This window comes from Apteryx mantelli, chromosome 3 (genome assembly GCF_036417845.1).
Source record: "Apteryx mantelli isolate bAptMan1 chromosome 3, bAptMan1.hap1, whole genome shotgun sequence".
NCBI classification, from domain to species: Eukaryota; Metazoa; Chordata; class Aves; order Apterygiformes; family Apterygidae; genus Apteryx; species Apteryx mantelli.
This window is the reverse complement of record NC_089980.1, coordinates 109,828,542-109,856,251: the sequence shown is the minus strand read 5'-3', so window position 1 is coordinate 109,856,251 and position 27,710 is coordinate 109,828,542. Positions and strand designations below refer to the sequence as shown.

The window sequence follows — 27,710 nt, the reverse complement described above, 5'->3', positions numbered from 1 at the left end:
CCAGTGAAGACATGGGGTGGTCCGACATCCCAGTCCTGGTGAATGAAGGCAGCCATTTGATATATTAAATGCTTTTTTAGGTACAGTATTCATCAAAAGATTAAAAAGTTTTTTTTTTTCTTTTAGCTACAGCTGTAGTTAGCTAATGTCATGTCATTTAAAGTATAATTTCCCTCCATTGTTAGTAACTAGAACATTTCTTTTGTCAGTTAGTGTTACTTATTATTTGCTACTTTTTCTGTTACACTTGTGTGACAATGCTGAGCCAGGTTTTTTTGGTTGTTTTGATATCTAAGATGCTACTTGTTCAAATAGCACTGTTCCTTCTGTATACTTTTCTGACCACTGTTTATTACTACTTAAAAATAAATATAATATGGATTTTTTTTTATGGAGTATGTTATTACTGTTATAACTTGTCTTGCCCTTAATCATTTGGTGTGGATGAGCTAAAGGAAATTGTTTGCAGGACAACAGACCGGGTGTTGTATTTTGAACGTAGCAATGGTTCCGCCATTGGTTCAGTCAGTTACCACTTAAAAGAGCTTTTAAAAGCACCAGACAAATTCAGTGAATTGGATGTAGTATGAAAAAGCAATAGAAAATGTTCAGGAAGGTACATAAATGAAATGGAAGGAGTTGTAATGCCACTGTGCTGTCTTTAGCAGCTTTCGAAGACTTACTGATTCAGGTAGGTCAATAACATAAATAGGATTTTCAACATCTAGGATGCTGGTATGCCTAGGATTTTGAGTATCTTGAATAAGCAGTATGATCTTTTCTCCCCTTCTTGGTTAGGTTCTTTCTGATTTATTTTTTTTTCTCCTATTGTTCCCAATCTTGGCCAAATTTTTCTTAAATTGCTCTGTAGAAGCATTAAATTTTTCTAAGGTCTAATTTCTGAGGACTTTAATGGAAAATATTTTTTTTTAATTGATCACCATTAATTTGAAAATATAAAATGGTATGGAAGTTACTGTATGTTTAAAATAAAAGCTAATATATTGATAGCCCCCACTGGGCAGGGGGAGAGGAGAAGGTAATTATGGTGAACATTAGCTAAAGGTATGAAATCAACTTTTGCATACTAAAATAAATGGTGTAAGAGTACTATTAAAACTAAATAAAAAACATACTTTAAGGAAAAGGGAGTAATACAAATATACCTAATGAGAATCCAAATATGTAATTGGAAAATAAGTACTTGCACATACCTGGTGTTTAAGGAAGACTTAATTTAGACCACAGTGAAAGACCATTGTCCTTCCAAGAGCTTCGCCTGTGCATCAGTTAAGTCATCAGGGTTTCTAGTGGTATGTACAATTCATGCTTGCCTCTGCTTGAGGTGGATTTGTAATATGATGGTGGAGGCAAGCTGATTCGGTTGTGTATTTCCGCTAAACTGTTTTACTCTGTTCTGATTTAAAAATAATGTGACAGGAACTGAAGTAATTTTTGCCTCTTTTCACAAACAAACAGAGCAGTGGGACAAACGTTAAAGGTGTGCAATGTCTTTCGTCTTAGTATTAGTCTCCCTTCCTCTGTAAGACTAGTTTAAAAGGATATGCTTGTTTGATATCTGAATTTCTTTCCTTAGCAAGTTATCATTCTGATTCTTTATCTTTTAATTTTGGAAAGCCATTTTGAGCTGCTAGTGATACAATGAAAAAGTAGTAAATAGGAGACAAATAAAAATCAGCCACATCGAATATTAGAGCATACTTAAATTATACCAGTATTTGGGGGGATTGAGGCAATATTTTGACACACCTAACTTAATTAAACTAATTCAGCAACCAAAGAAATGAATTTTATAAGCTGGAAGACTCAAGCTGAATAAGAAAATGAGATAGAAAGTATGAAGAGATTTTTATGGTAAATATAACAGTGGAAGAAATTCTGGGAGTCAAGCTAAACTGATATGCTTTTTCTCTTTAACAGGATGGTTTTTAATGATGGCTTATTTAATAATGAACATTTTCGTTGATGGGTTACTTCCACAAGTACCTATTGTTGTGGTGGGGGGGGGGTGATTCAAGCAAATGAGCCTCATAGTGTGAGAGAAATATACTTTATTTAAGGAATTAAAGAGGAGTTGCATGACACAGCTTTAGCTTTTCTTACGGTCAGATCTCTTTGCACCCCTGCTCTTACATTTGTACATCTTGGTGGGTTGTGTGCTGTAGTGGAGTCTCAGTACATTCGCTGGTGCACCAGGAGCCATTGGCTAGGGGAGATTTCATACCGCTCTGGGTTCAATCTGAGTGAAGTCTCCGTGGCTGAGACTTTGTCTTTTATTTGCTCCTCTGCCTCATTCATAAACGATCCTACTCTTCTTGCTGGCTCTCCATACCTAGTGAGACTTCTCAGAGTCTGCTCTTACTGGTTAATATCAAACGGGAAAACACTTTTGATCTTTTGCATAATGGAAATACTCTTGGTATGTGCAATTTTGCTTTAACTAAGTGGTGCCAAGCCATTGGCCTTAGGGGTCCAAATGGAACTCACAGCTATTTTCTAGGGAAACAATAGATTTCTAAATTCTCTTGAGGAACTTCTAGAACTATCTTAGAAACAAGGGACCATACAAAACCGAACTGTAACCTATATCTCAGGGTATTTTTCAGATTTATTCGGTATTTCAAATGCAAAATAAACCCTTCAGAATTCATGCTCTTTAGGCATGGTATGAGGACAGATTTTTTTTTTTTTTTTTTAATGCAGCAACTGTTTCTAAAGATCAGCTGCCTAGGAAGAAATATGTCTATCTTGCATTGTCAGTCCCCACAGATTCTAGTTCTCATGCAATACTTAATCCAGTAATGCTAAAAGTTTTTCTAAATGTGATGCTGTACAAGTTACACAACAAGTTAAACTTCAATTTCTTGAACCAGGTACAGCAAAGTTCTTGTTCTGTGTGCTCTACCAGTGTACCTCTCTAGCTATTTTGACAATTACAGTTGTAGAACATACATTCTTTAATTTTTGATTTTGTGGCTGTAGTATTTTGCATGCAAAAACACTTTGTTTATATGCTTACAGTGATCTTTTGATGCAAAATTTGGATAGAAATTGTGTTTGACCATAGAATTGTGCTCCAGAAGTGAAACTTTCCATAAAATTTCTCTTGAATTTTTTCTGGTAACTAGTTAGGTGTTGTTGAAGGTGGCTGTGGCCTTTGCATGTATAGTTGCTGTGGCAGTTAATTATTTTGAAATGCTTTTAGTAATCTGGATGGCTGCATGGTGGTCTTGCAAAACTGTAGATAAACTTTTATTTTCATCTTACTGCTGAAGGCAGAGGTATATTAATGTTCTCAACTATTTTGATAGTAAGGGCTCCCATATGCTCAAACATTGTTACTAAAAACTGCTCTTAATAAAGGTATTAGCACCACTTTGGTAACAGAATTGTTTGAATAAGAATTATATAAATGTTTCCATCCTACGCAGGGGAAAAAAAAAAGAAAACTTGAGATGGGCATTGTTGTAAAGGTGTTCAAAGCTGTTGCCACTCTTTGATATTTAGTGTTGATGTACGAAAGATTGCTTATAGTAGTTCATGAATATTGTATCTGCAGTGCCATTGGCACTTGTTTGTGGTCAAGTTCGCCACCATTTTATCCTGTGCCTGTTACTCTTGTGCTGGTGTGATACCAGGGTGAAAAGAACTCTCGTTACAGGAAGGTGTTTTAAAGTCCCAGATTGAGGCATTTGTAATTGCTTGCTTTCTTTGAGCTACTGCAGCTCTTGTAGCTTATCCTGTGTAATATCTAATTGTTGTAACTGCATTGCATAAGGTTAATAGAATAGCTTATACAGTGCAGTGTAGTGCTTCCCCAGTTCTGGCTTACTACCTTATTGGTTGCCTAATTTGGAAATTATTCTGAGAACTGGGAAAAGAGTATGGACTGATGTAGGTGCTAGTTGGCATGGTATATATGTAAAGGCACTGCATCGCTTAATAGAAGTAGTGCATTTTTTGGTGTAGGCAGTTGTCAGATTCTAACACGTTTGTTGCTGCAAGACTGTTACCTCCCTACATAGAGGCACCCGACTTGGTCTGCTTTTCCATCTTGCTAGCTGTTGGTTCATGGGATATCCTATGCTGTTGTTTTGTTGTGCTCGCTGTGGAGGTACTGTAAAGACACCGTGCTCTGCAAAGAGCTAGTGACATAGCTGTCCCATGTTTCTTCCCCACTTCCCTATGGAAGAAGGAAGACTGTCATAGTTTTAGTGAGAAAAATCTTTTTCATGCTCACCTGTACTTTTTGTAAATTTGTGAAATAAAAATAGTCATAAATTGCAAAAATATGGTTGAATTTGTAGCAAAGTTCTTAAATGTGTGTATGCCTAAGATTTTCCCTGTTGATCGTTAAAACAGAAATATCCAGTTGTATAAGGAAGCAAATTTATTATTCTAGTAAGTATAAGTAGATGATTTTTAGTAGCGGGTTGCTGGAATAGAGATGTAGAAAGTAATTCAGGCATTACAAACTCTAAATCTCACTTCTCTTCTTTTCCTTTAATTAATTTTTTTCAAAAAAATAAAAAAAATCCTGTCTACTGTTGTGGGGGGGAGGATGGGGAAGGAAGGAGAGGGAGAGAATGTACATCCTTTTCCTATTTCCAAAAGCCTGAACAACTTTTCTGTGTCAAAACTGGTCTTCCAGTCTTTCCTGTATGCCAAATGATGCCAGGCACTACTCAGTTTTCCTAGCCACTGTTTTCCTGTTTATTATAATTATGTGTCAATTCTCTAAGTATATGGTTAAGCTAAAGATTTGAAGAAGCATTTTGCTTGCTACTTTTCCATTCTGTTGCATAGTGGCTCTACATTGTTATTAGCTGAATCTCTGCTGAATTAGTTGCATTTCTGCTATATCACAAAGAAGTTTTCTGGAAATAGGGAATGCCTTGTTGTAAAATAGAGCTGTGATCTTTTATTAGAGTTCCTCAAGTCTTACCTAAACTTCCTTAAAATTAGAGTTAAAAAAGGATGGTGAAATTCTGCCCCTCGTGAAATCAGCTGACAGAATTCCCATGCACTTGATGAGGTCAAGTTTTCATATAAAATTTCTGTACGTTTACTGAATATAATAATAGGTGAAATATAATATGGGATAAGACTTTTCTGCTTAAAAATAGTCACTTGTTATAAAGTACTTGATAGTTTCTGCATGAATGGAAATATAGTCTCTCCTAATTTGGGGCCCAGCTCCTGAGCTTTCTCGGCTCCATTGAGGTTAGTGCAGGATTTTTATATTTAAAGATGAAGAAAGATGTGCCCTCACAGTACTACTTCCCAGGTTTAGTTATTCTTGATTCCCTGTGCATACTCCCTCCTTTCCCCTCCCCCACCCTGCTTGGTTAAGGTCTAAACAAATTTTAGAAAGGAGATGTTTCAGTTAACCCTTGTTATATACAATCTGTAGAAATGGCAGCACTCTGATGCTGATAGGTTATAAATATAAACTCTTCTATCGCGTGAGTTCTTTTAATCAATTAGAAAAAAAAAAAGGTTTTAGATCTGCAGTGAGGCATTCTAAGCCATAAGCAGAATTTTTTTGTTACAATTCTAAAATACCTTAAACATTCTTTATAAAGCGCAACAACCAAAACAATTTGCTGGTTTCTTAGGTGTTTTACAATTTGTAGCTTATATTCTTATGGTATTTTTCTTGTCTTTCTATAGGGCTGAAAGACACACAGGAGTCTTCATGGATATAGTTGATACATTTAACCATTTAATTCCTACTGAACACTTAGATGATGCCCTATTTCTAGGATCCAACCTGGAGAATGAAGTCTGTGAGGATTTTAGTACAAGTCAAAATCTCTTAGAGGATTCGCTGAAGAACATGCTCAGCGATAAGGATCCTATGCTAGGATCTGCAAGTGCCCAGTTCTGTTTGCCTGTTTTGGATAGCAATGATCCCAATTTCCAGATGCCTTGTTCAACAGGTAAATCTTACAATTTTTTAAAATTACAATTTAAAATTCAGTAATACTCTAGTGCCATCCCTTTTTGATAATGTAGAAATAATACTTTGGGATTTCTCTCTCCTTCCTGCCCCTTTTGTTGCGCTGCTTACATGTCAGGCCTTAAAACCCATGCAGTTCGTTCTTTAACTTGGTCATGTAGCAATGACAAAAGGCTCCTCCTAATCTGGATCAGAAGTAATTCAGGCTTTGTTTTGAGTACATGTAAATTTTCCCCAAGTAAAGCCGTGACTTGTTTAGCCTAAGTACTGTGCCCAATCAGGGAAGTCACCAGTTGCTTTCAAAATTTTAATAATTCAGGGTTAGCAATAGGAGTGTTTGAGTTGTACAAATTATTGCTCTAACTTTATGGTTACTCTGTTAGTACTAGGAGTTCTAGTACTGAGCTGGGTACCAGTACCAGATGCTGGGTGTTTTGCTTTGTTTGGTTTCAAACAAAACACTGGATAGATAATACAGTTCTTCACTAATGTTTGGAAACACTTGAATTGGAATTAATTCAGAATAAAGTGGTAAATGAGAATAGTATTAGGAGTTTTGAAGCAGTTTGAAAGATCAAAAAAAGAAAAATCAGTGGTCTAGTTTCTAAAAATCACTTATGTTAATATTTAGCTGGAATAATTGCACTGAATTTAGTGTTAGAGATGAAAATATATTCTTCTATGCTTAATGGAGTCTCCTTCTCTGGAGATATTCAAAACGCACCTGGATGCAATCCTGTGCAATGTGCTCTAGGTGACCCTGCTTGAGCAGGGGGGTTGGACTAGATGATCTCCAGAGGTCCCTTCCAACCTCAGCGATTCTGTGTGAATAGCTTTTCTTATTTGACCGGAAGTAAAAAATAAATTTTTAGGTTGGTTACTGAAAAAAACAGTATTGTAGAGTACTGTAAATAACTTTAACTGTATCCACATCTAAAAGCGTTCTAGAAACTTTCATGAACTGTTTCTGAAAATCTTGACCATTTCCTCATACAGGATGTATTTTATTTCTGCCAACAGACTAAATTTGCACCTTCACTAAATTGAGTGGTCTTACAAGGAGAATGGTAAATCAAAGATGCTGTTGACTGAGGTAGTGATAAAAGTGAACTACAAAGCCAAAACAAAATATTTGATTTTTTTGCTACTTCAGTACAACATGATTTGAGGTCATCTTTAAAGTTTTCTATTGTTCTTGCCGTATTCCATATCCTTATACTTATTTCCCTTTAACCTACTGAACAAAACTATCTGAATCTTAATGTGTGTAAAGAAATAAAAGAATTCCACAACCAAACCAAATTCTTCCTCTCCAAATCTTTTATCTCCTCCCAGTAAAACAGTGATGCAGATTCTAGTTTCATGCTATCAACAGCTGTGCATCCTTCAGTAAGCCTATACTGCATTTAAAATTTGTGTATTAGCTGGTAGGATACAGCTGGATATTTTGGTAGTTACATGGAGAGATTTTGGGACTTTTTGGCACGCTAGCTGGATATTTCTCCTAAAAGTGATCATCAGTGGAATAATTAATACTATTGATATTTAAATAATCATATGCAAGTTTTAAGCTTGCTGTCTGTTAAAATAAAATTTGAGACTTACTGTTTCAGGCTGCCTGCAGACTCAGGGAATCAAAACTGATTTGATTTATGCTCAGTTCTTGTATTTACTTTTTTTTAATTTGTAGAATCACATTTTTTAGTAAGTAAATGAAAACATGCGATTTGAAATTCATGTAGTGGGGATTCAGAAGATCAGAGAATGCTCTTGCTGTTGCTTGTTCTTTATAGGTATGACCACAGTGTGGTGTGTGGGGTTTTTTTGTTTGGTTGGTTTGTTTTTTTTTAGCTGGGAATAACAATTATCAGTTTGAAGCTATGTTTCTTTGCTTGTCTGTCTTCCCTGAGTGTTTGTGCAGTTCATCATTCTTTTGATTTGTCTGAAAGGCTTGTTGGTCATCTAATACAACTTATGTTGTCTACTGGTAAGAGTGCAGTCATACAAGAGGATAGTATCCCTTGTTAGAACTACTGATACAAAGGCTGGGGGTTTTTTTGTTTTTGTTTTTTTCCAGATTGTATGCATGAAAGCTTATCTCTATCCCAACAATGGTTTGTCTGAAGAAGAGAAAATAATAGCTCTTCCCACAAAGCTTGCCTTGCTTATATCCTTAGAGCTACAAGACTGTGCCATACAGAAAGATATTTTGCTATTTTCTGATCCATCCAGTTCTCTCTCTCTCTCTCTCTTTTAATTCTTCCTGTGTAGAATCTTAATATGAGTTTGTCCTATAGTGCGTTGAGTGGTATGGTAACAGGATGGTTGTCTGTTGGCTATTCTCTTATCCCTTCCCTAGAACAAAAGGTGTACATATTGAAATGTATTTTTGGTAAGATTTTACTGGTTTTAAGTACACTTACTGTTACCTATTCATGTTAAGCAGAGCAAGACCTAAGAAATGTTGTTTCTTACAGTCTTTAATTCTGTTGGCAGTCTTGAGCTGATTCCTGAAGAAGAGTTCAGTTTTTCCAAAGGTAGAAATTTATCTACCATAACCTTATTTTAGACCTTCAAACAGTATTTTGCATAACCCATGTCTATTCCATGGAACAGTTTAATAAAAGGAGCAAAAAGCTCATGAAAATTAATTCAGAAGGCCAGTTTAAACAGCAAAGGATAGATTTAGCATGCTTGCTGGACCATGAATAACTAAAATATACTCTGTTCTGTCCACATTTACATTTATAAAGTGGTGAAGTTTTCATGCTGTAGCATATTCCACTGCTGCGAGCTAACTGAAGAGATAAAGGTATAAATAGTTAGAATGAGATGGTTTGGCTAAAATGGAATAGGGTCTCATAGATAAAATGGAGGAACGGAAGGTATGGCTCATTAATACTGCTGTGAAAGCCTGGTTTGAGCAAAAAGTTCAAGAGTATTCGCAAACCTGTGCCCAAAACAAGTATGTTGACTTCATACGCCTGCAACTGAAAGGTGTTATACCATGTCTCTAAATATGAAATTTTCTTCGTGAGCATGAGTACATTTCTGAGTTGGCAGGTTTGAGAAAGGCTGATATCAGGCCCGCTTACCCACATATTAATTTTTTTCACGATTGTGACAGCATTTTCTCTGCTCTCCTTCAGAGATCAGATCTTTTTGGCTACCAGCTGTGTTTGTCTGAAAAACATTTCCCTTTTCTTGCTCTTAAGTTGACTTTCAGGTATGGGTCTGTTTTCAGCTTTATTTATTTATTTATTTATTTATTTTTTACTGCTGGATTGACATCAGTTCTTGCTGGATGTTGTTTCCAGGCTTCATCCAAAGCTACTGCTCATCAATGCTGCATCTGTCTTACTCAGCTGTAGGGTTTATCTTGCACATCATTAACCATGAACTAAACTTTTGTTAATACTAAGCCCTTTTTTATAGTGATGGTCTGACTGTATGTGATCGATGCTGCTAACAATTGGTTGCATGTCCTTTAAATAGTTCAAGTACTCATCTATATTAAAGTTGAACAGAACCACATAGATTTTTATGTGAATTCAAGTTTAATTTCCAGTCGCTGCTTGTCAGAGGCATCTGCCCAGCAAGCACGCAAACCATTTTGCAAGTAAGTCTCTGTGTACTTCTGTCAGGGAAGATGGTGAGATCTTGTGGTCAGCGCTGCTGAGGTATGACAGATAGCAAAGAGCATGAGAATGCTGTTGCCTGTCTCCTGATAGGAGATTTATCAGTGCTAGTAAAGCAGTTTCATGTTCACGTCTCTTCCTGAACCTGTTCTGTGCTGGATCTAAATGTTTTTTTCGGTTAGATGACGTTGCCGGTCTTTGTCTACTCTGTGAGCTTGCTTCCTAATTGCCACTGAGTAACGGAATGGGGTTGTCTTGTTCAGCTTTGACTGAACAGTTTGGAGAACACTGCTCATTTGGACAGGACCTTCTGAAAATGGCTGTGGGCAAAGGTGGAAATAACTATTCTTGACTCTTCCACAAGCTGGAAAGGATGTGGAACAAATTAATGGATGATATGCTGAGATCCTTTTACGATGTGTTTGCAATGAGTGACTGAAACTGAAAACGTAGTTGGTTTGTGGGGTTAGACCAAGCAGATTCCTGCTGCTGTAGGTAGCACAGTTAGGAAGTCTTCTCTTATTTCAGTGAATGGAGGTACCAGCTCTTCACAGGTCTTGTTACTCACTGCAATTTGTAGGGATTTAGCCATAGTGAAAGCTGTTTACTGTCTGGCAGTAAAGGCCTAGTGCCTGTAGCGGAAGTTGGTAAAACCACTCTCTTGGCCAGTTAGAGGACAGAATTTGACAAAATGAGGCTTTGAAGGATTAGTTTAAAGTGAAGCCAAAGTTTCAGAAACTATCAAAAGCGTCCCATATTATGTTTTAGGTCTTGATTGTTTCTTTGTGCCTTATCTGGTCATCAGTACAGGAGGGTGGTGTTTCTCCCACAAGCTGAATAATCAGGACAGGAGGGTAGATTGTGTAGAACAGTTGCTGGGCAATCTTTCATGTTTTCTTTCCTTTTCTTTTTTTTCTTTTTGTTTTTTTTTTTCCTTCTCCTTCTGAGTAATTCTGTGATCATAAGTTGAAAATGCAAAGCTTAGGATATGGTGTAACTTTTGAGAGCAACATTAAAAAAAAAAAAAAACTTTGTATGGTACCATGATGATGAGGTGTTTTTTGTTGTTCTTATTTCTTGTTAAAAGCTTATCCACTAATTTTAAAAGCTTGTTAGCATAGCAGGTCAGATTGGATACCCTTATAGCTAAGATCACATGATTTCCTTCACTGTAAATCACATGGAGTTTAGTCATGGAACAGTGGCAATTTATCTTATTTGTGGTAAACAGCCACAGACGCTTCCCCTGTCGCATCTGGCATAATTGATATATAAGCCAAGATCAAACTAAGTAATCACAGTGATCATGCTAAATTGGTATTTCTCAGTTATCGTGGATGCTGTAGTTTTTCAGAATATCATTCCCTAGAGCTGTTTGCTTTATTATGCATATAATGGAGGGAATGGCATTTGCACTGTATATTTTTTGGAGACATTTGGTATTTCATAATAAAATCACACCTTCAAGTGATTAAGCTTATGGGTACATTTATCACATCAGGTATCTCTAACAAATGTTGAGGAAGACTGGCCCTATAAGAGAGCATGCGAGGGTGTCGAGGACATCTTTTTAATTACCCCTTTTTTCCTGTCCCTCTAGACTGCTGCTTGGAAAGTGAAAGTGTTTCCCCCAAGTGCAGACTGCTCTCTTTGTAATTTTATTCTGTGGTTTCATTAGTACTGTTGAAAGCACTATTACCTCTGCTAAAATTGTGATCACCTACTAAATCTTTGGAGCCAAAAGAGTTGTTCAGACTGCAAATACTTTTCTTTAGCCAGCATTCTGGCTGGCTGTGTTAGCAAATTCAGTCTCTTTTCACTGAAAGCAAATGTACGTTTATTTTTCTCCTGCACATGAAGTAATTGTGAATCTAACCTTCAGATTGCTACCCAAAATAGGGTCTACAAGTTTCTCTCAGTATTCTTACCTCTCCCTGCCTTCCTTCCTCCAAGCTCTCCATGTGAACAGTTGCACACTGTCTTGTGACTAAGGTAGTAACTTTTCTGTATAAAATTTAAGTCTGCTATATTGCTATTATATTGAGAACCTGGAAAATGTTTATTTTGCATGCTTTTTGGTTTGTAGGTAACAAACTACCAGTTTTCCCCACTTTAGGTCCTTCTGAAATATGAGTTGTTTATTCCTTTGGATCAGTTTCACAGATGGAGAGATGCTGGATCTGTAAAAAGGTTTGCAAGGCAGTTAAAGTGTTCGCAAATCACAGAAGTCATTTAAAGGCTCTCTTAATAAAAGTATCTGCCTGGTTTACTGTATTTTTATTTTGTTGTTGGAATTTTTTTTTACTACTCTCTACATCCAAAGTAACAGGCTGCCATAGCCAGAGAATTTTGAATCCATAGCCCTGTGATGTAACTCCTTTTTTTTTTTTTTTTTTTAATGGGGATTCAATCCTCTGTCAAGATTCAAGCTGTCTTGTTACATTTGTTAATCCTAATTCTTTCATATATTTTTATTCTTAAAGATGGGAAAAAGCCCTCTTTACAACTTGGGGATTAACAGAGAACCAGGAGTAAATGTTTAATTTAATATTTCAAAGGCTAGCTACTGTGATTCTTTTCTTGCCTTGCAGGGTTAGTACAAGGTAGTGATAGACAAATTCTTTTCAATTAAACAGATTACATGCTTACAGGAAAAAAATCCTAAAATAATTGGAATTTGGTGTTTTCTTATGTAAATTACATAAATATCATTATGTATTTCTTATGTAAATATCATTAATGATTTCATCTCTCTTGAAGGTTGTATTTTTGTCTATCAAAGTATATTTTTAATTCTGCTTCTTGAACATATGCATCTCGGATGTCAATAGGAAAAAGATAAATAGGCCATCTTCATTTGTAGAGTCTGAGATTTAGTGTTATTTCTTCCACTATAAACACATATATTTCATTGCTTTATTGGTTTATTATTAGTGCTGCTTAAGGTTTACCTGGATATGCGCATTAGTTACTGCTTTAGGTTGTTTCTGTTTTTTTTCCACTAAAACTTAATGCTGGTTCTTAGGTCATCAGCAGCATATAACATGGTAGCAATTTTAAAATGTACAACCATTTGCATAACATCTGTGATGCTTTTAGAATTCAAATATGGAATCAGCCTTGAACTTGTTCAGTTCTGCTGTTATCATGATACAGGTGCAGGTAGCATTTACAACTACACAAAGCAGGAATAGTGAAATTCTGTTCTCTGTGTGTAGGTAAGCAAAAGGAAACCGGTTACAGCATCTGCAGGGAAAAAAACTTTCTGCAATTTAGACTTACTTTGACCAGTGTGTCTAAATTTTGGCTGTAGATAATCAAGGGAAGAGTTATGTTAATAAAAATGAGGAAAATAAAGACATGTGAGTTTTGGATGTTATTTTAGGAGTAATTCTCCTTCCCTCCTTCCTCTTCCCCTAGCAATTCAGACATCTTGTTTTCCTCAATTTAACATGGATGAGGAATTAAAAAGCTGTCTCACTACTGTTTTAATACACAGAAACTTTTCCTTTAAATTTGCAAGTAAACTATTTTCACTACATGTGGCGGTAGCACACCACCGGTAGTTTGGTATTTTTTATGCTTTTGGAATATTGTGGATAACTGAGAGACTTAAAACATTAAGTTGGTAGCAATGGTGCATTTTTCAGTGTACATATATTGAATATGACTCATATTTTCCTTATTCGGAGCTTGTTAAATTGTACAGTAGTGTACAACTTTTCTGTTCCAATTTGAGTTTTTCTTGTTTTTTTTTTTTCCTTCCTCCTAGCTGATTTTCTGTCATTTATCTCTGTCTTAATTTCTTCAGATATATATTACTGAGGTCACCTATACCCCTTTCTGTCCTTTTGATTCTGTCTCTTTCTGTTTGTCAGGTTCCTCTTTCCAAACCTGTCTCTCTGCCTCCACTTTCCTTTCATAATGTAATTTTCTAGTCTCCTTCTCTGTGTCTGTTACTGCTCCCTGTCACTTTTTCTTTTCCCAGCAGGGTTCTGTGTTGAACGCTCCTCATCCAGCCTCATAGTGTTGTAAGAGCTGAATTAGAGCTCAGATGGTTTGAAAGTAACAAGATTCTGTGCTTCAAATTTCTCTGTAAAATTAAAGCTACAGCACAGAGTCTTGTAAGTATGAAAATACTTTCATTCTAATACTTCAAACTAATAGCTGTCAATAACAGACTGTATTTGTCCCTTATCTTAATAAAGAAAGGTGTGTAAATTAAATAACTTGCTCAAGAACATTGTAAAACCTGGAGCTGTAATGGCAGCCCTAAAACCTGCTCCAAAATTGTTTCAAAAGTTGTCTGAGTAGTCTTTATTCATTGCGTTACCTTCCATAGTTAGTTTAGTTCTGCACTGAAGAGACGGAAGAGGATCTGTCAAGAGTCTCTTTTGTCACAGCCTAGTCCCTAATACCAATTCCACATTTTGTAAGAACACTGCTATAATAAGAATGCTAATAACAAAGTGCAGAACTATTGGAGTAACATAATCTTTGAGAATATAAGAATGGACAGTCTGGGTTAGGATAAGGGTCCATCTTGTATAGTTTCCTGTCTTGGACAGTGGCTCCCAATATCAGATATTTAGAGGATAATAAGGTCTAACAGGGCAGTTACAGTGCGGTCTCTTTCCCAGTATGTCTTTTTAGCTTCTGGCAATCAAGTGATTAAGGAGCACTCACATGAGTGGGGCGAGACTAGTATTATCAGTCCTCTGCAGCTCGTGTGGGATACGTATATGTATACACGCACATGCATAAAGATGCCTCTCTGGATTGAAAAGAAAGCTGCCAGTAACTTCCAAAAATACATTTTTCTTGTAAACTGAGGTATACAATGCAGTCACTAAAAATTATGGTTTAAATATAAATCAATAACAATAAACTGTCAGCTCAAGAAACTCCTAGCATTCAGCTGCTGCTGGCTGTCTAATTATCATGGTCCAGAATGCTGTTTACCTGGTGCCAAGGTCAGCCTTCTTCAAGAGGCTGCTTAAAACCTTTCTAATACTTAACTTTAAAATTAACAGGGTTTTTTGTTCTTCATGACAGAAGCTTGTGGGCTGAATGAGAGTCTTGCTAGACTTGATTGTGGATCACCGTTTGGCCTTAGCAGTTTTACAACTTTTATTTTTTGTTATTTTAAAATTATGCTCATTATTGCATTGTTTTCACAAAAACACTTCCTTTTTTTAAAGCTGTGGTAACATCATTTGAAAAGGAGCAGGAATTAATAGATTTTCCAAGACAATCTAAAAATTCTAACAATTTTTAATTTCTATTAACTTCTTGATTGTTTTGATTTCTAAGATAAATATATTCATTTAAATCTGTTTTAAATAAGCAATTGTTAGAAATTTTTAGAGATCTTTTTTCTGTCATGTAAGTTAACCTGTCTTAAAAATGCTTCTAGGTAGGTGCCTGAATAGTGAAAAACAGGCTTTGTTTGGTTGTTTGGAGTCTGTGCTGTATTTGTCAAACCCTCCTACATGTTTTACAAAATCACTTGGGGGTTTAGCTTGATCTCACAGATTTCGCATCCTACAGGGACCGGGATTCATTAATCACACATAGGATCTTGGGATAGGAGAGGCTGCCATTGCAGAACCAAACTTAGAGAAAGTGAGGGGAATGGCTGGTACAGTGGTACAGTGGCCTCTTAGGAAACCTATTTTCAGGAGCAACCTCTGGGACCCTTCTCAGGTTAGTGGAGGTTAGGAGTTTGGCGAAGACAATGTTCTCAGGCACTGGCTGGAGACTAGTGCATGCTGCACTCTGCCCTTCTGAAAAGGGGTTGCAGGCGCAGATATGTGATGTGGGTGGGACTTACAGCTTTAATTGTGTCCTACGAGAAAACTGTGATTTAAACTCTTTGCACTTCTGGATCAGCTCTTTCTGCTGTTCACCTTTCTTCACTTTTTCTTAGGTGGGAAGGGACAGTGAGGGACAGCTGATCCTCTAAGACTGGGGACCTTCCTGTGGCAAAAAACAATAAAAATGTGAGTCCACCAAAAAGCTATAAGGACTATCTACAAAAATTTTAAACTTTGGGTGATAGCTTCTTCTGCACTGAAACTGCCTCACATGGGAATTTTCTGTCTTGCCTTTCTTCATTTTTTCCTTTTGTTTGTTTTTAGATGGCCCTGTTTTATTTATATCCCTTGTCTTTTCCCCTGCCTTGCTCAATCTTACAGCTATAACATTTTTGATCATTTTAAGTTTTAGGCTCCTTTCTGTTTTTGTTTTTTTCCAGTTATTAGTCTTGATGATATTATGGATGAAGAAGGAGTTAAAGAGAGTGGTAACGACACCATCGATGAAGATGAGCTAATTTTACCTAGCAGGAATTTGAGGAGCCGTTCAGAAGAAACATCAGTCACATCACCAAGAAAATCTCCACGTTTAATGGCACAAGGTGATCATTCAACAGATGATGAATGCTTTTGCATATTTGATGTCAGTTGAATTTTTATAAGCCATTCCTAACATTTATAAACTTTAAAGCTTTACTATATGGTTGCGTGAATTATAATACAGACACTTCCCATTTGCTTGAATTGTAGCTAGAATTCAGCATTCATAGGGTGCTATTCAGTTTGATTTTCTTTATAATAAATATTTGATGTCTTCCTTATGGTCTGGGGTCCTCAAACTCATTTTTGAGATTTTTTTACCTGCATCAGATTAGCATTGGTGTTCTTCGCCAACAAAGATTTAATCTATATGAAGAAATTAGATGTAAACTCATAGAGCCATTTTGTATTTTCAAACAGTACTGGAGTATTAGATTGGATATTAGATTAGATATTGGAATGGCTCTTTATTTCTAATTAAAAATTTAATTCTATTTATTCATATTAATTTATTTTCTTTTTGTTTTGAATTAGGTTATTAATTGCACTTTTAAGTCTTTCATCCACATATCTGAACATGCTTAAGTATTTTAATCAAGTACTTAAATTCTGCGTGGTAGCTAATTGTATATGGTTAGGGTTTTTTTCTTTTTCACTTGTCAAACTGATGGAGTTACAGATCTACTTTCATAGAGTAGGTTAACTTAAAAACATAAAATTATTTAATATGGGAGTCAGAGTTTAAATAAGACTCCATGTTACAAAGCCAGAGAGTATACTTTTTAAACAAGATGCTGAAATAGATTGTTGCTTAGAAAATGTAAAAAATGTCATCCACTGGGAAGTTGGTTGAATCTCAGATTCATATCCTGTGATCTCCAAAAGCTTTGTAAATTTAACTGCTATGTTTTTAATCACAATATAACTTATTTATGCAGTTTTTACTGAAGGTAGAAAAGAAAATGGTTAAGTAGAGTGGGATTTGATCATCTTTTTAACATCAGAGCCATTTCTGTTTTTTTTTTTTAATGTTATCCAGAGCTTTCATAACCATTAGAATATTGAAATTTTACATCCGAACTGTGGCATTGTAAAATTGAAATGCCAGTTATTTTTAACTTTTTAAAATAAACAGGTTTTTTTTAAGTTTAGTAAACCATTATGGGCTAAATTCTCTTTGTGGTCAGTAAGCTAAATCAATCTAAATTATTTCTATGCTAGATTAGTCTTGTGTTTGCAAAGAAAAGACACAGTATAGCTAAGAGATTTTCTTTTTCCCTTAATAGAACCAGTACGGAGTTTGCGGCAGAGCACACTAGCAAAGCGTTCAAATGTTGCACCTCTTGTTAGTACCAAGAAATCATCTGTGAAATGTGGATCTACTCCGAAAACAGGACAGAAACAACAAGAGAGAAGTCCAGCTAAAGAAACAGATGTTGCTACACCCCTGAAACTAGAACAACCCAAAGAAGTTAGGCGTAGTACAAGACGATCTGGACAGACAGAAGGAACAACAGCAGTAACAGCTTCCCAAAGTAATGCAAAATGGCTTCCTGGTCCTGAAGAGGTGAATGAAGTAAAATTGGAAACCCTTGAGCAGGGAAAAGCTGAGGAAATCTCCCAAGAGTTAAATTGTTCTAATTTAGCAGGAGCTTGTTCTCCTTCTCGTGGAGAAACAAAGGAAATACCTGAGGTTGCTACGAAGACTGATTTGGGGAATGCTGAGTCAATTTGTTCAGCATCTGCAGATATTGAAATTACTGCAGTTAAAAATGGAGCAAATGATAGGGTTGATTCAAAGGGTTCTGAAACTTCTTCAGAAGAAAAGACTGTAAATAAAACGGAGGAATTGGAGAAGAGAGCAGAAGAACATGATCAAAGTAAGATGACTGGAAAAGCTAATGATCCACCTATTACAAGTGTTAGTGTGAATCCAAGCGAAATTTGTCAGACCTTTTCAGGTTTGGCCAGCTCTGTGGAAGAGGGGGTTGAATGTAGGTTAGGTTCCCAGAATGAAGTTCCTGATGAAAACGTATTGTCCTTAAAAGAATGTATAACAGAGCCTGTAGATGATGTCAAGGGGATGGAGAAAACTGTAACTCTGTCTGAGGAACTATTGGACAGTACAGAGTTTGATAATAAAGAATTGAAAAGTGAAGATTCTACTTCTGCTGACCCAGGAAATAGCATTTTAGATAGCACTATTCTTGACAATACAAGCCAAAACGTACAGCAGCAGATCAGCACTACTAAAGTAGAAGGCCCTGAGGCCTCAAAGTTTCAGGATGATGATAAACCAATTAGTGTTTCACCAAAATGTGAAAAAAATGTGAGGCCCCGACACAGTAAATCCGTAATACAGAATAAGCAAAATCTGACTGCAGGTACTCGACAGAAATCAGTTGCAGTGCAACAAGAAATAATGCATTCAAAAACAAGAGCTGGTTTTGCTGTTTCAGGTCTTCACAGTTCATCTTCAGCAGGTGTGAAGCGGAATGCAGATGAGCAAGAGAGTCATCAACATCTAAATAACCCAGTTAAAATTAGGAAAAAACAATCTGATTTGGGTTTGAAAACAAAGAGCTGTGTTTCAGGCATCACAGTAAAAAAGCAGACCAACACAGCACTGAAGAAAATGCCCCGAGTCCAGGCTTCTGGGCAAGTACAGAAACCATCAATTCAAAGAGCAAGTGAGAAATCTCCTACTCACCAAAGCTGTTCTAAAGATACCCACCACTCTGTGCATGCGTTATCAGGGCATGTTTCAAATCTTGGCCAGAAGCAAGCCCAGAAACATCAACTCTCAACTGTACTGAAAACAAGTAGTTCCACAAAGGAAGAGGCAGAGACAAAAGATCCCTCTGTTCTAGAACCTTTGAAGGAGGATGACAAAGACAAAAACAAATTGAAAAAAATTGATAAGAATCTTCAACCACGCCAGAGAAGAAGTAGCAAAAGTCTCTCACTTGATGAACCTCCTTTGTTCATTCCGGATAACATTTCAACTGTAAAGCGGGAAGGTGTGGAGCATGCATCTGCTAGTGAAAGCAAATATGTTTGGGTGCCCAGCAAACAGTGTGGCTTTTGCAAAAAGCCACATGGCAACAGGTGTGTGTGGCTTTGTGTGTGTAGAATTAGTTACTATTGGTCTCGGAAGATAATTTTTTTTCTCTTACTAAATATTTGTTGCTGATTGTGCCCAGTCAAACAAAAAGGCATAACCTTTCTCATGGAAATCTATTACACTGTGAATTGTTTTCCTTTTGACCCATGGGCATTTATTTATTTATTTATTTAGATCTTTTAAGTAGAACATGAGAAACTAGTTTTGCCAAAAGTTTTTACTAGAAATGTATTATTATATGAATATATTTTTGTCAGATGTGCAATTCTGCTATACCGTTAAGACACCTATACTTTAAAATTCAACTTTTTTTTCTCAGAAAAGAAATCAAACTAAGATGTCTGTGTTCCATATTGTTATTTCCTTCTTTCCAGAAACATCTTAAGTTAAAGGATCACCATCAACCGGAAGAATCAATTGTCTTCATATGGTTTTTATCTGTTGTTACAACTGTGATTATAATACCTAAAGGCTAAGAATTTTTACAATCAATATTATAGGTGCTATGAGGCTTTCATATAATGGGAGTAATGAAGTAGTCAGGAGAAAAAAAAGAAAGGGAAATAAAACTTCAAAATGTCATAAATAAATCATGAAACTTGCATATATGCGTATCTGAAATAGCCTTTAACTGTAACAGTGAGGTTGCATCAGAACTTGATGTTCCTCTGTTTTGACAAAAGTTCTTTTTCTGCATTGTAAATGGAGTGAAAAAGGTAATTGTATTCCACTAATGTACTATCAACCCCAAAATAAGAGTTCTTCTGTTATTACTTTTTATTTTCTGAATTTTATATTTATGAAATATTTCTGTAGTTGCCATTTTACCTTCCAGACTTTTATTTAACTAGAAGGAGCATGAAAGCTGCCATTTCAAACTAGAGAAGTTTCTGATTAGTCCTTATCTGCTTACATGGGGGAAACTGTTATTACTGATTTTCAGTGAGTGTGCTTTAGCACTCCATATATCAGAGTGAAATAAGGAACGAGTAACTTAAGTGCCCAAGGTTTTTATAGCATTCATTTATACTCATGAAGCGCTCTTATGACTTAATATGACTTTTTATATCATGTTTGTTAAACAAATATATAAAACTTACTTATTTTGCAGCTCTAGTAATCAGTGAGTTGTTAACCTGCATCAAGTGGCCTTTTAAAAGAATGAACACTTAAGTTTATTCCACCTGGTTGATAAGGGTTTTCTGTTTGAAGGGGCACTCTGACTTAGTTCCATGTGTTTTGAAAAAATGTATTTTCCTTTTATTGTTAGGGCAGTTGCTTTACCATTTATGCCTCTCTATTGGTGTTTAAATTAATGAAGTTTGCATTTCCTCAATCTTTGTGTAGTTTCAGGTAATACTACAATAGTAGAGGCACCTGGGTTATCTGTATTTCAGTGAAATGTTTAAATTCAGAAAGGCTGCTTCATTTTAAAATGATATAAAAACATTTTTTAAAGCAAAATATGCATAATTTTGGTGTAAACTACTTGCTGTCCCTTAAAAATTTGGTTTGGAATTGAAATCTTCCTGTTTTCTTTGTATTTTTGCTAATATTTTCAATGTTCAATATTTCTTCTTATTCTGAATGTCATATTAAAGTTCAGAAAGTCTTGATTTTTAATGCTCAATTGGCTCATCAAATTAACCGATCAAACCAGTACTGGGAATATATAGCAGTAAGGCAGAACTAGTTCTGTATCTTTTAGTTTGTAAAATAAAAGTAATGGTAGCTATAAGTACTTTGCATTGGTACAGGAATAACTGCATTTTGCATTACCAGCATTTAGTGCTACTAAAGAATAGTATAATGTATGGTCACCAGTTGAGGTCAGATTGAGAGGGTCCATGAGCTGCCACAGATGGTGATTACTGGTACCATCACCTTTGTGACACTATTCTTGTTATGATTTTTTTGATATATATCTGTATCACAAAACTGTTGACACATCCAGTAGTTTATGGAAAAATATCTATTATGTAAATACAGAGTTTTTCTATGTAGAATGCGATTGATGCACACTAGTGGAGTGTGCTTGCATTATCAAGCCCCATGCTTAAATAAGAAGATTTAAGACTGTCAGTCCAGCACTTTTTATTATAAAACTATTTAATTTTTTTTAATTTGTTCAAGTTACTTTTATTTTGTAGTTTGTACAAATAAAGTTCTTAAACTTTCAGATTCACTCATTGTCACTCAGATACAAATGGAAGCAAAACCCATAATAACTGAAGTATCTTGACATTTTTGTACTTTTTGTTTGTTCTTGCATCAAAAAACCATGTTTTCAGTAGGGTATTCAAAAGCACAAATTTCACATTTTCAACACTTAGAAATGCATCAAAACTATCAACATTGTTTGACTATAGTGATTAAAAAAAATTTTTTTCATTCATTTTGTGCATTTTATACTTTTCAAGCAATTTTCATTTCCCCTTTGTAATCAAATAGCTGGGCATCCTGTTCCCTTTTTTTGGTCTGTTCATTTTGTAGTAAAAGAGGAGAAAGGAGGATAAGAGAAAAATATTGTAAAATGACAGTAAGGTCAACAAATGTCAAAGGCAAGGCTAAGATCTGAAACAATTTTTGTGTTCATAACCCACCTTGTGGTTATTTAAACTTTGGAAATTTTCATCAAAACTGTGGAACAAATTGCTCAAAGAAGTTGAACTGAAGTTGCAGCCCTGAGGTGGGGAATAGTGTGCATAAGAGCTTTGCAGTATGTCATGTTAATGATACACATTTAGAATTCAGGTTGCAAAAATAATTGTTACTTGAACCTTTTTATATTCCCTGTGATACATACAAAACCACTAACCTGTTGTTAATATAGTACTAAGCTTGGCAAATCGATTTGAGTCAAAGATGATGTGTGGAGATGCTTTCATCAGCCTTGTTTGTGCATAATGTCCCCCAAAGGGATGCTTACGTAGGCCCCTCATAGCCCCAGCGTAATCTTGCTATGTCTACTAGAAGTAGAAAATGGTTGTGTATTGGTTTATGTTGTTTAACTTCAGAATTAGCACTTACTTGAAAAAATGGAATGACTTAATTGGAAGAATGGATGAGCTGGTATCTTTAGGAAGATGTGCTGTGATTTCCCGACCACATGCAAAGTGGAAGTATGCTCTGTCGTGCACTGCAGATACAATGGAATTGTTTGGGAAGGAAGAGTGTTTTCTTGCAAAAATGTGACTTACATGATCAGAAAAGTTTGTAAGTCATAATAACATATGTATTGCTTTAGAAGAGGCCTGCCTGCTTTGTGCTTATAGATCTGATGGTTGTTCTTGGGCACCAGAGCTTTGAACAGTAACTATTAATGCTCTGTTTTCCACTTGTCTTGATGCTTTCAGAGTGGAGCCAACATAGCTGTATTGTATTTAATAATATCTGCGTTATTCACAGAATGGATGGTCAGTGTTTGGCTTTAGTACTAATTGTTTCAGTCTGTTTGCTTAGTGTATTCTGTTTGTTCCCAGAGTAATACCTGTGCAAAGTAACTAAGAAATCAATGTTCTTTTATATGAAAACTAAAACTGATATTTCTGGGGAATTCAGATAATTGTAATGTACCTTTCTGCACTTAGTCATTTTCAGCGCATATGAAATATTGTTAATCTTCACTCAGTGAAAAGTTTGAATTATTGTTGTTACTCATTGCAGTATTGTTTTCAACTTGTTTGACTTTGCAGTTGTAGTCCCATGTTGCTGGAAGATGTTTTCCCATCAGTTAATAATACGTACATCATACGTGCAGACTTTCATCTATATTTATGTATTGGTGAAAAGTGTGTGTGTGTGCGTGTATATATGTTTGTATGCATATAATGTATGAAAATGTTATAGACTGAAGGTTTTTTCCCAAATTCAAAATGAGTTTAAATGGTGTTGAAAATAGTATTTAGTAAGCTTTGTCACAAACATAATAGTTACTTTTTCTGAAAACAAATAGAAGATCTTTTAAACTAATTGAAGAGTAAAAATATTTGAATTCCTGGCATAGAGTTAGATAAAGATTGTAGCTCAGCAGATGGGAAGAAATTTTTTAACACAGAATTTCTTCTTGTATGTATGGTGCACATCCTTCTGATACAAGAGCTTGTGTTATAAATTGCTCCAGTTTTCACTGTGGATGTTAAAGTTTTCTGCAGGCTAGTGGGCTGAACTCATTTGTGTCTTGTACAGATAGACAAAACCTAACTGAGGTTTTGCAGATTCTCTCCCTAGTGTTCCCTCTATCTCTTTTCTTAATGGAAGAAAACATACCAAAATTCTGACTAACAACTCATAGTATGTTATTTGAGGTATTCTCAGGCATTATATCATCATGGAAGTCTGTACTTTTAATTGTTTTTGGTGACTTTTTTTTTCTACAATTATAGAAAGATTTTTTTAATATTCATTTTTTGATATTGCTTGGGATTTGATCTTGCATTTTATGTGGTCAGACTGCTATACCTCAAAGCTCACAGAAAATTAAGTAGTGCAGGATCAGAGTTTTACTTAGGGCTTTCTTTTTCCCCACATTTCAATTCTGCTCTAAGAGGAAAAGTTGGTAACATAGTAAAAAGCAATTAGGAAGCACGGATATTGAATCAGCTGAGGTAAAGTATTCATGATCTCTTGCATACAGATATTCACTGAAAAGCTTCTGGACAGCTGTAATATAGAACATTACTTTTCAGTTTGGCTGATTTATGAAATTAGAAGAAAATCTGAAAATGTTTTCTGCTATAGTAAAGTTTAATAGGACATTTGTTTTCCGAAAATAATGCTAGTACTTTAAACTATTTTGAAGTCAGGTGATATGAAGGAGACCGTATATTGTGTACAGTCAATAAAAAGAAGGGATGAGGAAATAGATTAAGGCTTTGAACTCATAAGCTGCCCTAGGTTGTGTGCACATATGTTTTTAAGGGTGGATGCATAAATAGCAAATGAATCATTGATGTGACAACATTCTTTATAAGAAACAGTAATTAAAGTAATTATCATGCCCTAGTTCTAGTATGTTTGTTGAATAGTATGAGTATATTAAGCATGTAGATTATGTAAGATATTCTCCATTTATAGCCATGGACGATGCCTTTAGGTTTTCTGACTCTGTTAAAAGGCTTTCCAGAATGAAAGGAAACAGTAACATTAAAAGCTATCATCTGTGTGCAGCTATAGCTGTAGAAAAATTATTTTGAGAAATACTATATGATAGTATAAATAAAACAGTATTATATGATTAAAGAATGGAAGGATTCCAACATGTCTTGTATTTATAGCTGTACCAATCTGTTACTGTTTTTTTCTATGGTTTATATTATTCTGCGCAGTATTGGTAGGAGTATTAATAATACTGGTACCGCTAAGGATAAAGGACAAAGGATAGCACAAGTTGTCTAAAATACATAGGTTTATAAAATATTTATATAAATGCAATTATATTTAGAAACCATGGTTCTGATCCTGTAGGAAGAACTGGGTTGCCTGTGTCCCTGCTCGCTTCCTTTTTGCAGAAGTTCTTGTAACAGGGAAAAATATGCCTTTAAGAAAAAAAGTGTATATTGCTTAAAAGATGGGTTACTGAAATACAATACTTAGAAAACAAGATTTTGCAGTGTCTTTGCTATGCTGCAAGTTCCATATAAAGAGGTCTGATAATATTTTTTTGAAGATGAGTTGTTCTTACTGGTAGAAAATCAAAAACTGAAAAATCATTAGTCAACTGTGTTAGATTTGTACCAAAAATAAACAAGAACTGCTGATGCAGGTGCTCTGACAACAAGGTAGTGCAGGTTTTTTGGCAACTGCTGATTTCACTGAGCTTTGAATGAAGCCTTCACTGCTGTGGAACTAAAGTTGTTGAGAACATCTTCCTCGGTCTCTGTGCGAATAAAGTGGGTTGGTAAAGGTTAAGTCTGTCACTCATTGTTCCTTCTTCTACTAGTGACATCTTCGTTAACTGAAAGGAAAAGCAGTTGTCTCTTTGCAGTGTCTCTGCTTCATGTTGACTGGACTATAGTGGCAATGGAGCTGAGACACAATATTAATGTTAATATAAATTTATAAAAGATTTTAGAAGATCAGTGAACAGTGCCATTAAGGTGAAAAAAGTACTTAAGTATTTCTGCATCATGCAGAAATGGGAGATACTTTAGTTATTTAAATCCAAGAACTTTTTCAAAATGCATGAACAGTGGTTTAATTTCCATTAGGAGAGTATCAGGATGAGGGTCTCCTTTCAAACAGTAAAGAGTAAAAGTTAAAAAAAACTTCAAAAACTGAAGAATTGAACCTTTTTTTTTTTTTTTTAATCCAAGTTTCCAGTCATGTTGCAGTGTTATCTCTGTGTTATTTAAGGCAAGTGCAGTGGGCTAAAGTGAGGAAATTATTTCCGAAGTAAATGATTATCTATGGCAATGCACTTGTTGCATTTATTAATAAGTCTTAAAATGCTGATTACTGGCCCACACTGAGTTACATTCTGACAGCTACTTTTTTTTGTCTTTTGTTTTACTCATAAATACAGCTTTACAGCAGACAATTATTTTATGAATAACCTGGCTTCTGCCTGTATTATTTTTAAAATCTTATTTCTCAGTAATTGGTTTCTCTGGACATTTGCTTCTATAAATTGAATGTATGTAAATTAAAACATAGCCTGTATATTTTGAAAATAAATTGTCCAAGCCTGAACTTTCCATCTCACAGATGAATTTTAATTTACCTCAAATAATATACTAAAGAAAATGTACTAATCCTAAAAAAAGATTATAGAAGGTGTGCATTAATTATTCTTTCTATCTCTCTTCTTATATGTAATCCCTTCCTTTCTGATTTTATGAAGTATCTCTTCATGCTGGTATGTGAGGACTGTCAAGGATCCTTTAAAAGGCATGAAACTGTTACCTTCTCCACGTAGAAGTCCCAATGAACAATAGTACTGTCTACTGTCACCTGTCAGCTCTTCTGAGATTGTTCTCAATCATAATTTTGTTTTTATATTAAAACTAGTAAAAGCAATTCTAATCTTTTATTGATTGTGGCATGATTTATTGTTTTAAAACATGTTTTTCTTTCTCTTTCAGCTTTACATCTTCCAATCCAGCCTTACAACATGGTTAAAACTTCTGCACTCCAAACTTGAAGCAATCTGCAGTCAGAAACTTTGGTGTTTTAATAGTCCAAGATATCAGAACCTCTTCAGTCACAACTGACAGCTGTGCAAGACGACATCCTTGATCCTTCAAGCCAGGCTTCAGTCTTCCTTGACTCCCCTTTTTAGTCTCTGAGCATTGCCCTGTTACTTTCTCCTTATCCAAATATAATCGATGTTATGAATCACAATTGCATTTTGTGTGCAGATGAGTGAAAAAGATAAATATGTAAAAGTGGCCTTATGGTAAAAAGGATTATTCAGATTATTAGTATCAAAATCAGTATCTTCTCTCCAAGTCTTGGAAGTTACAGTCTACTAGTGTGAAGTAATTTTAGTAAAAATAACGAAAATTTTAGGGAGGAAGCACCAGTATTTTTATATCATTTTGTATAACTAGGTTTAAGCAAGACCACTGTAAACACTTGAATTCTGTTTATAGTACAGGCTTCATGGATATTTCCAGATTCTGTCTTTGTAGTCTCAGTTTCTGAATCCAAGGATTTACTGTGCATGGTTAAATACGGTGTAATTGAAACCTTATTGAAAAGACTGGAGTGAAGCCAAATGGATATACCATCTTCAGTAGTTTGCTTCAGATGGCTTGAATGACAGCTGTCCATCTTGGTGTTTATGGTTAGTGAAGTAATCTGTATGATCTGTTTCTGAACAGAATTGGTTATAGCCTTTTTACTGTTTTTAATTGGGAAAAATATAAATATAGAACAAATAGAAAAAATACCACTGAAAGTACACATGTAAATACCTGTAAAGCTGGGCTCGAAGTAATCAGTTTATTCTTGGAAGACTACCTCTTCCATTCTGCTTCATTGCCTTGAATTATGTATGTTAGCAAGGTTAAACAACCAAGAAAAAAAAAAATCACTTGGAGCCTGAAACTTCCTTCTTTCAGATAATGAACAGATGTCATAGAGCTCCCTAATACAGATTTTAAACCATCCAAATTAGATAAAGCCTTTGTTATAAGGGGGGAGGGGGAAACTCCAAACCCTGGCCTGTTTCTCGTATTCATAGGCCCGAATATAAAGATGCAAATTAGATGCCTGTCTGCTGCACTAGTGGTATCGTTCGCCATCCGTATTGCCCGCTTGCTGTTCCTGATCTAAGCTGAAAACTTGTGTGCACTGTCAACTTTAAGATATGTAGCACCTTGTATATTTTAGTCCATGGAATTAATTTTTGCTTTTCTATGAGTTCACTCTACTTTTTTAAAATGTTAATCAAAATCTTTCAGTTTTCGTTGCTAAAGGTTGTAATCTGCCTTACTGATTTAAAAAAATTAGTCTTAAATGCCTGAATTTCCAAAATGGAAGACAAATCAAATTTTATATATTTAATAAAATTAAATTTTAGTAATAAATTAAATTTTAGTAAATAGTATTTGTGGCTTCAAGACAGTGTATTTTTGGTTTCGTTCAATTTTTAGTCAAGAGGCTTT

General features: G+C 35.3%; 1 protein-coding gene across 4 annotated transcripts in view; it reads left to right on the top strand.

The window, feature by feature from the left end:
- The window catches only part of PHF3 (PHD finger protein 3), a 57,170-nt gene that overhangs the window by 4,375 nt on the left and 25,085 nt on the right, over nucleotides 1–27,710 (top strand). Inside the window, exons 1-4 of one of the 4 annotated variants that reach the window (XM_067294135.1) lie at nucleotides 5,926–5,963; nucleotides 15,551–15,623; nucleotides 15,878–16,039; nucleotides 17,264–19,085. In XM_067294135.1, coding sequence (XP_067150236.1) covers nucleotides 15,898–16,039; nucleotides 17,264–19,085 — 1,964 coding nt within the window. In that variant the 5' untranslated portion in view covers nucleotides 5,926–5,963; nucleotides 15,551–15,623; nucleotides 15,878–15,897. Of the gene's footprint in view, nucleotides 1–5,694; nucleotides 5,964–15,550; nucleotides 15,624–15,877; nucleotides 16,040–17,263; nucleotides 19,086–27,710 lie in introns of those variants that run through there. The other 3 variants (XM_067294134.1, XM_067294136.1, XM_067294137.1) reach the window with 3 other exon arrangements.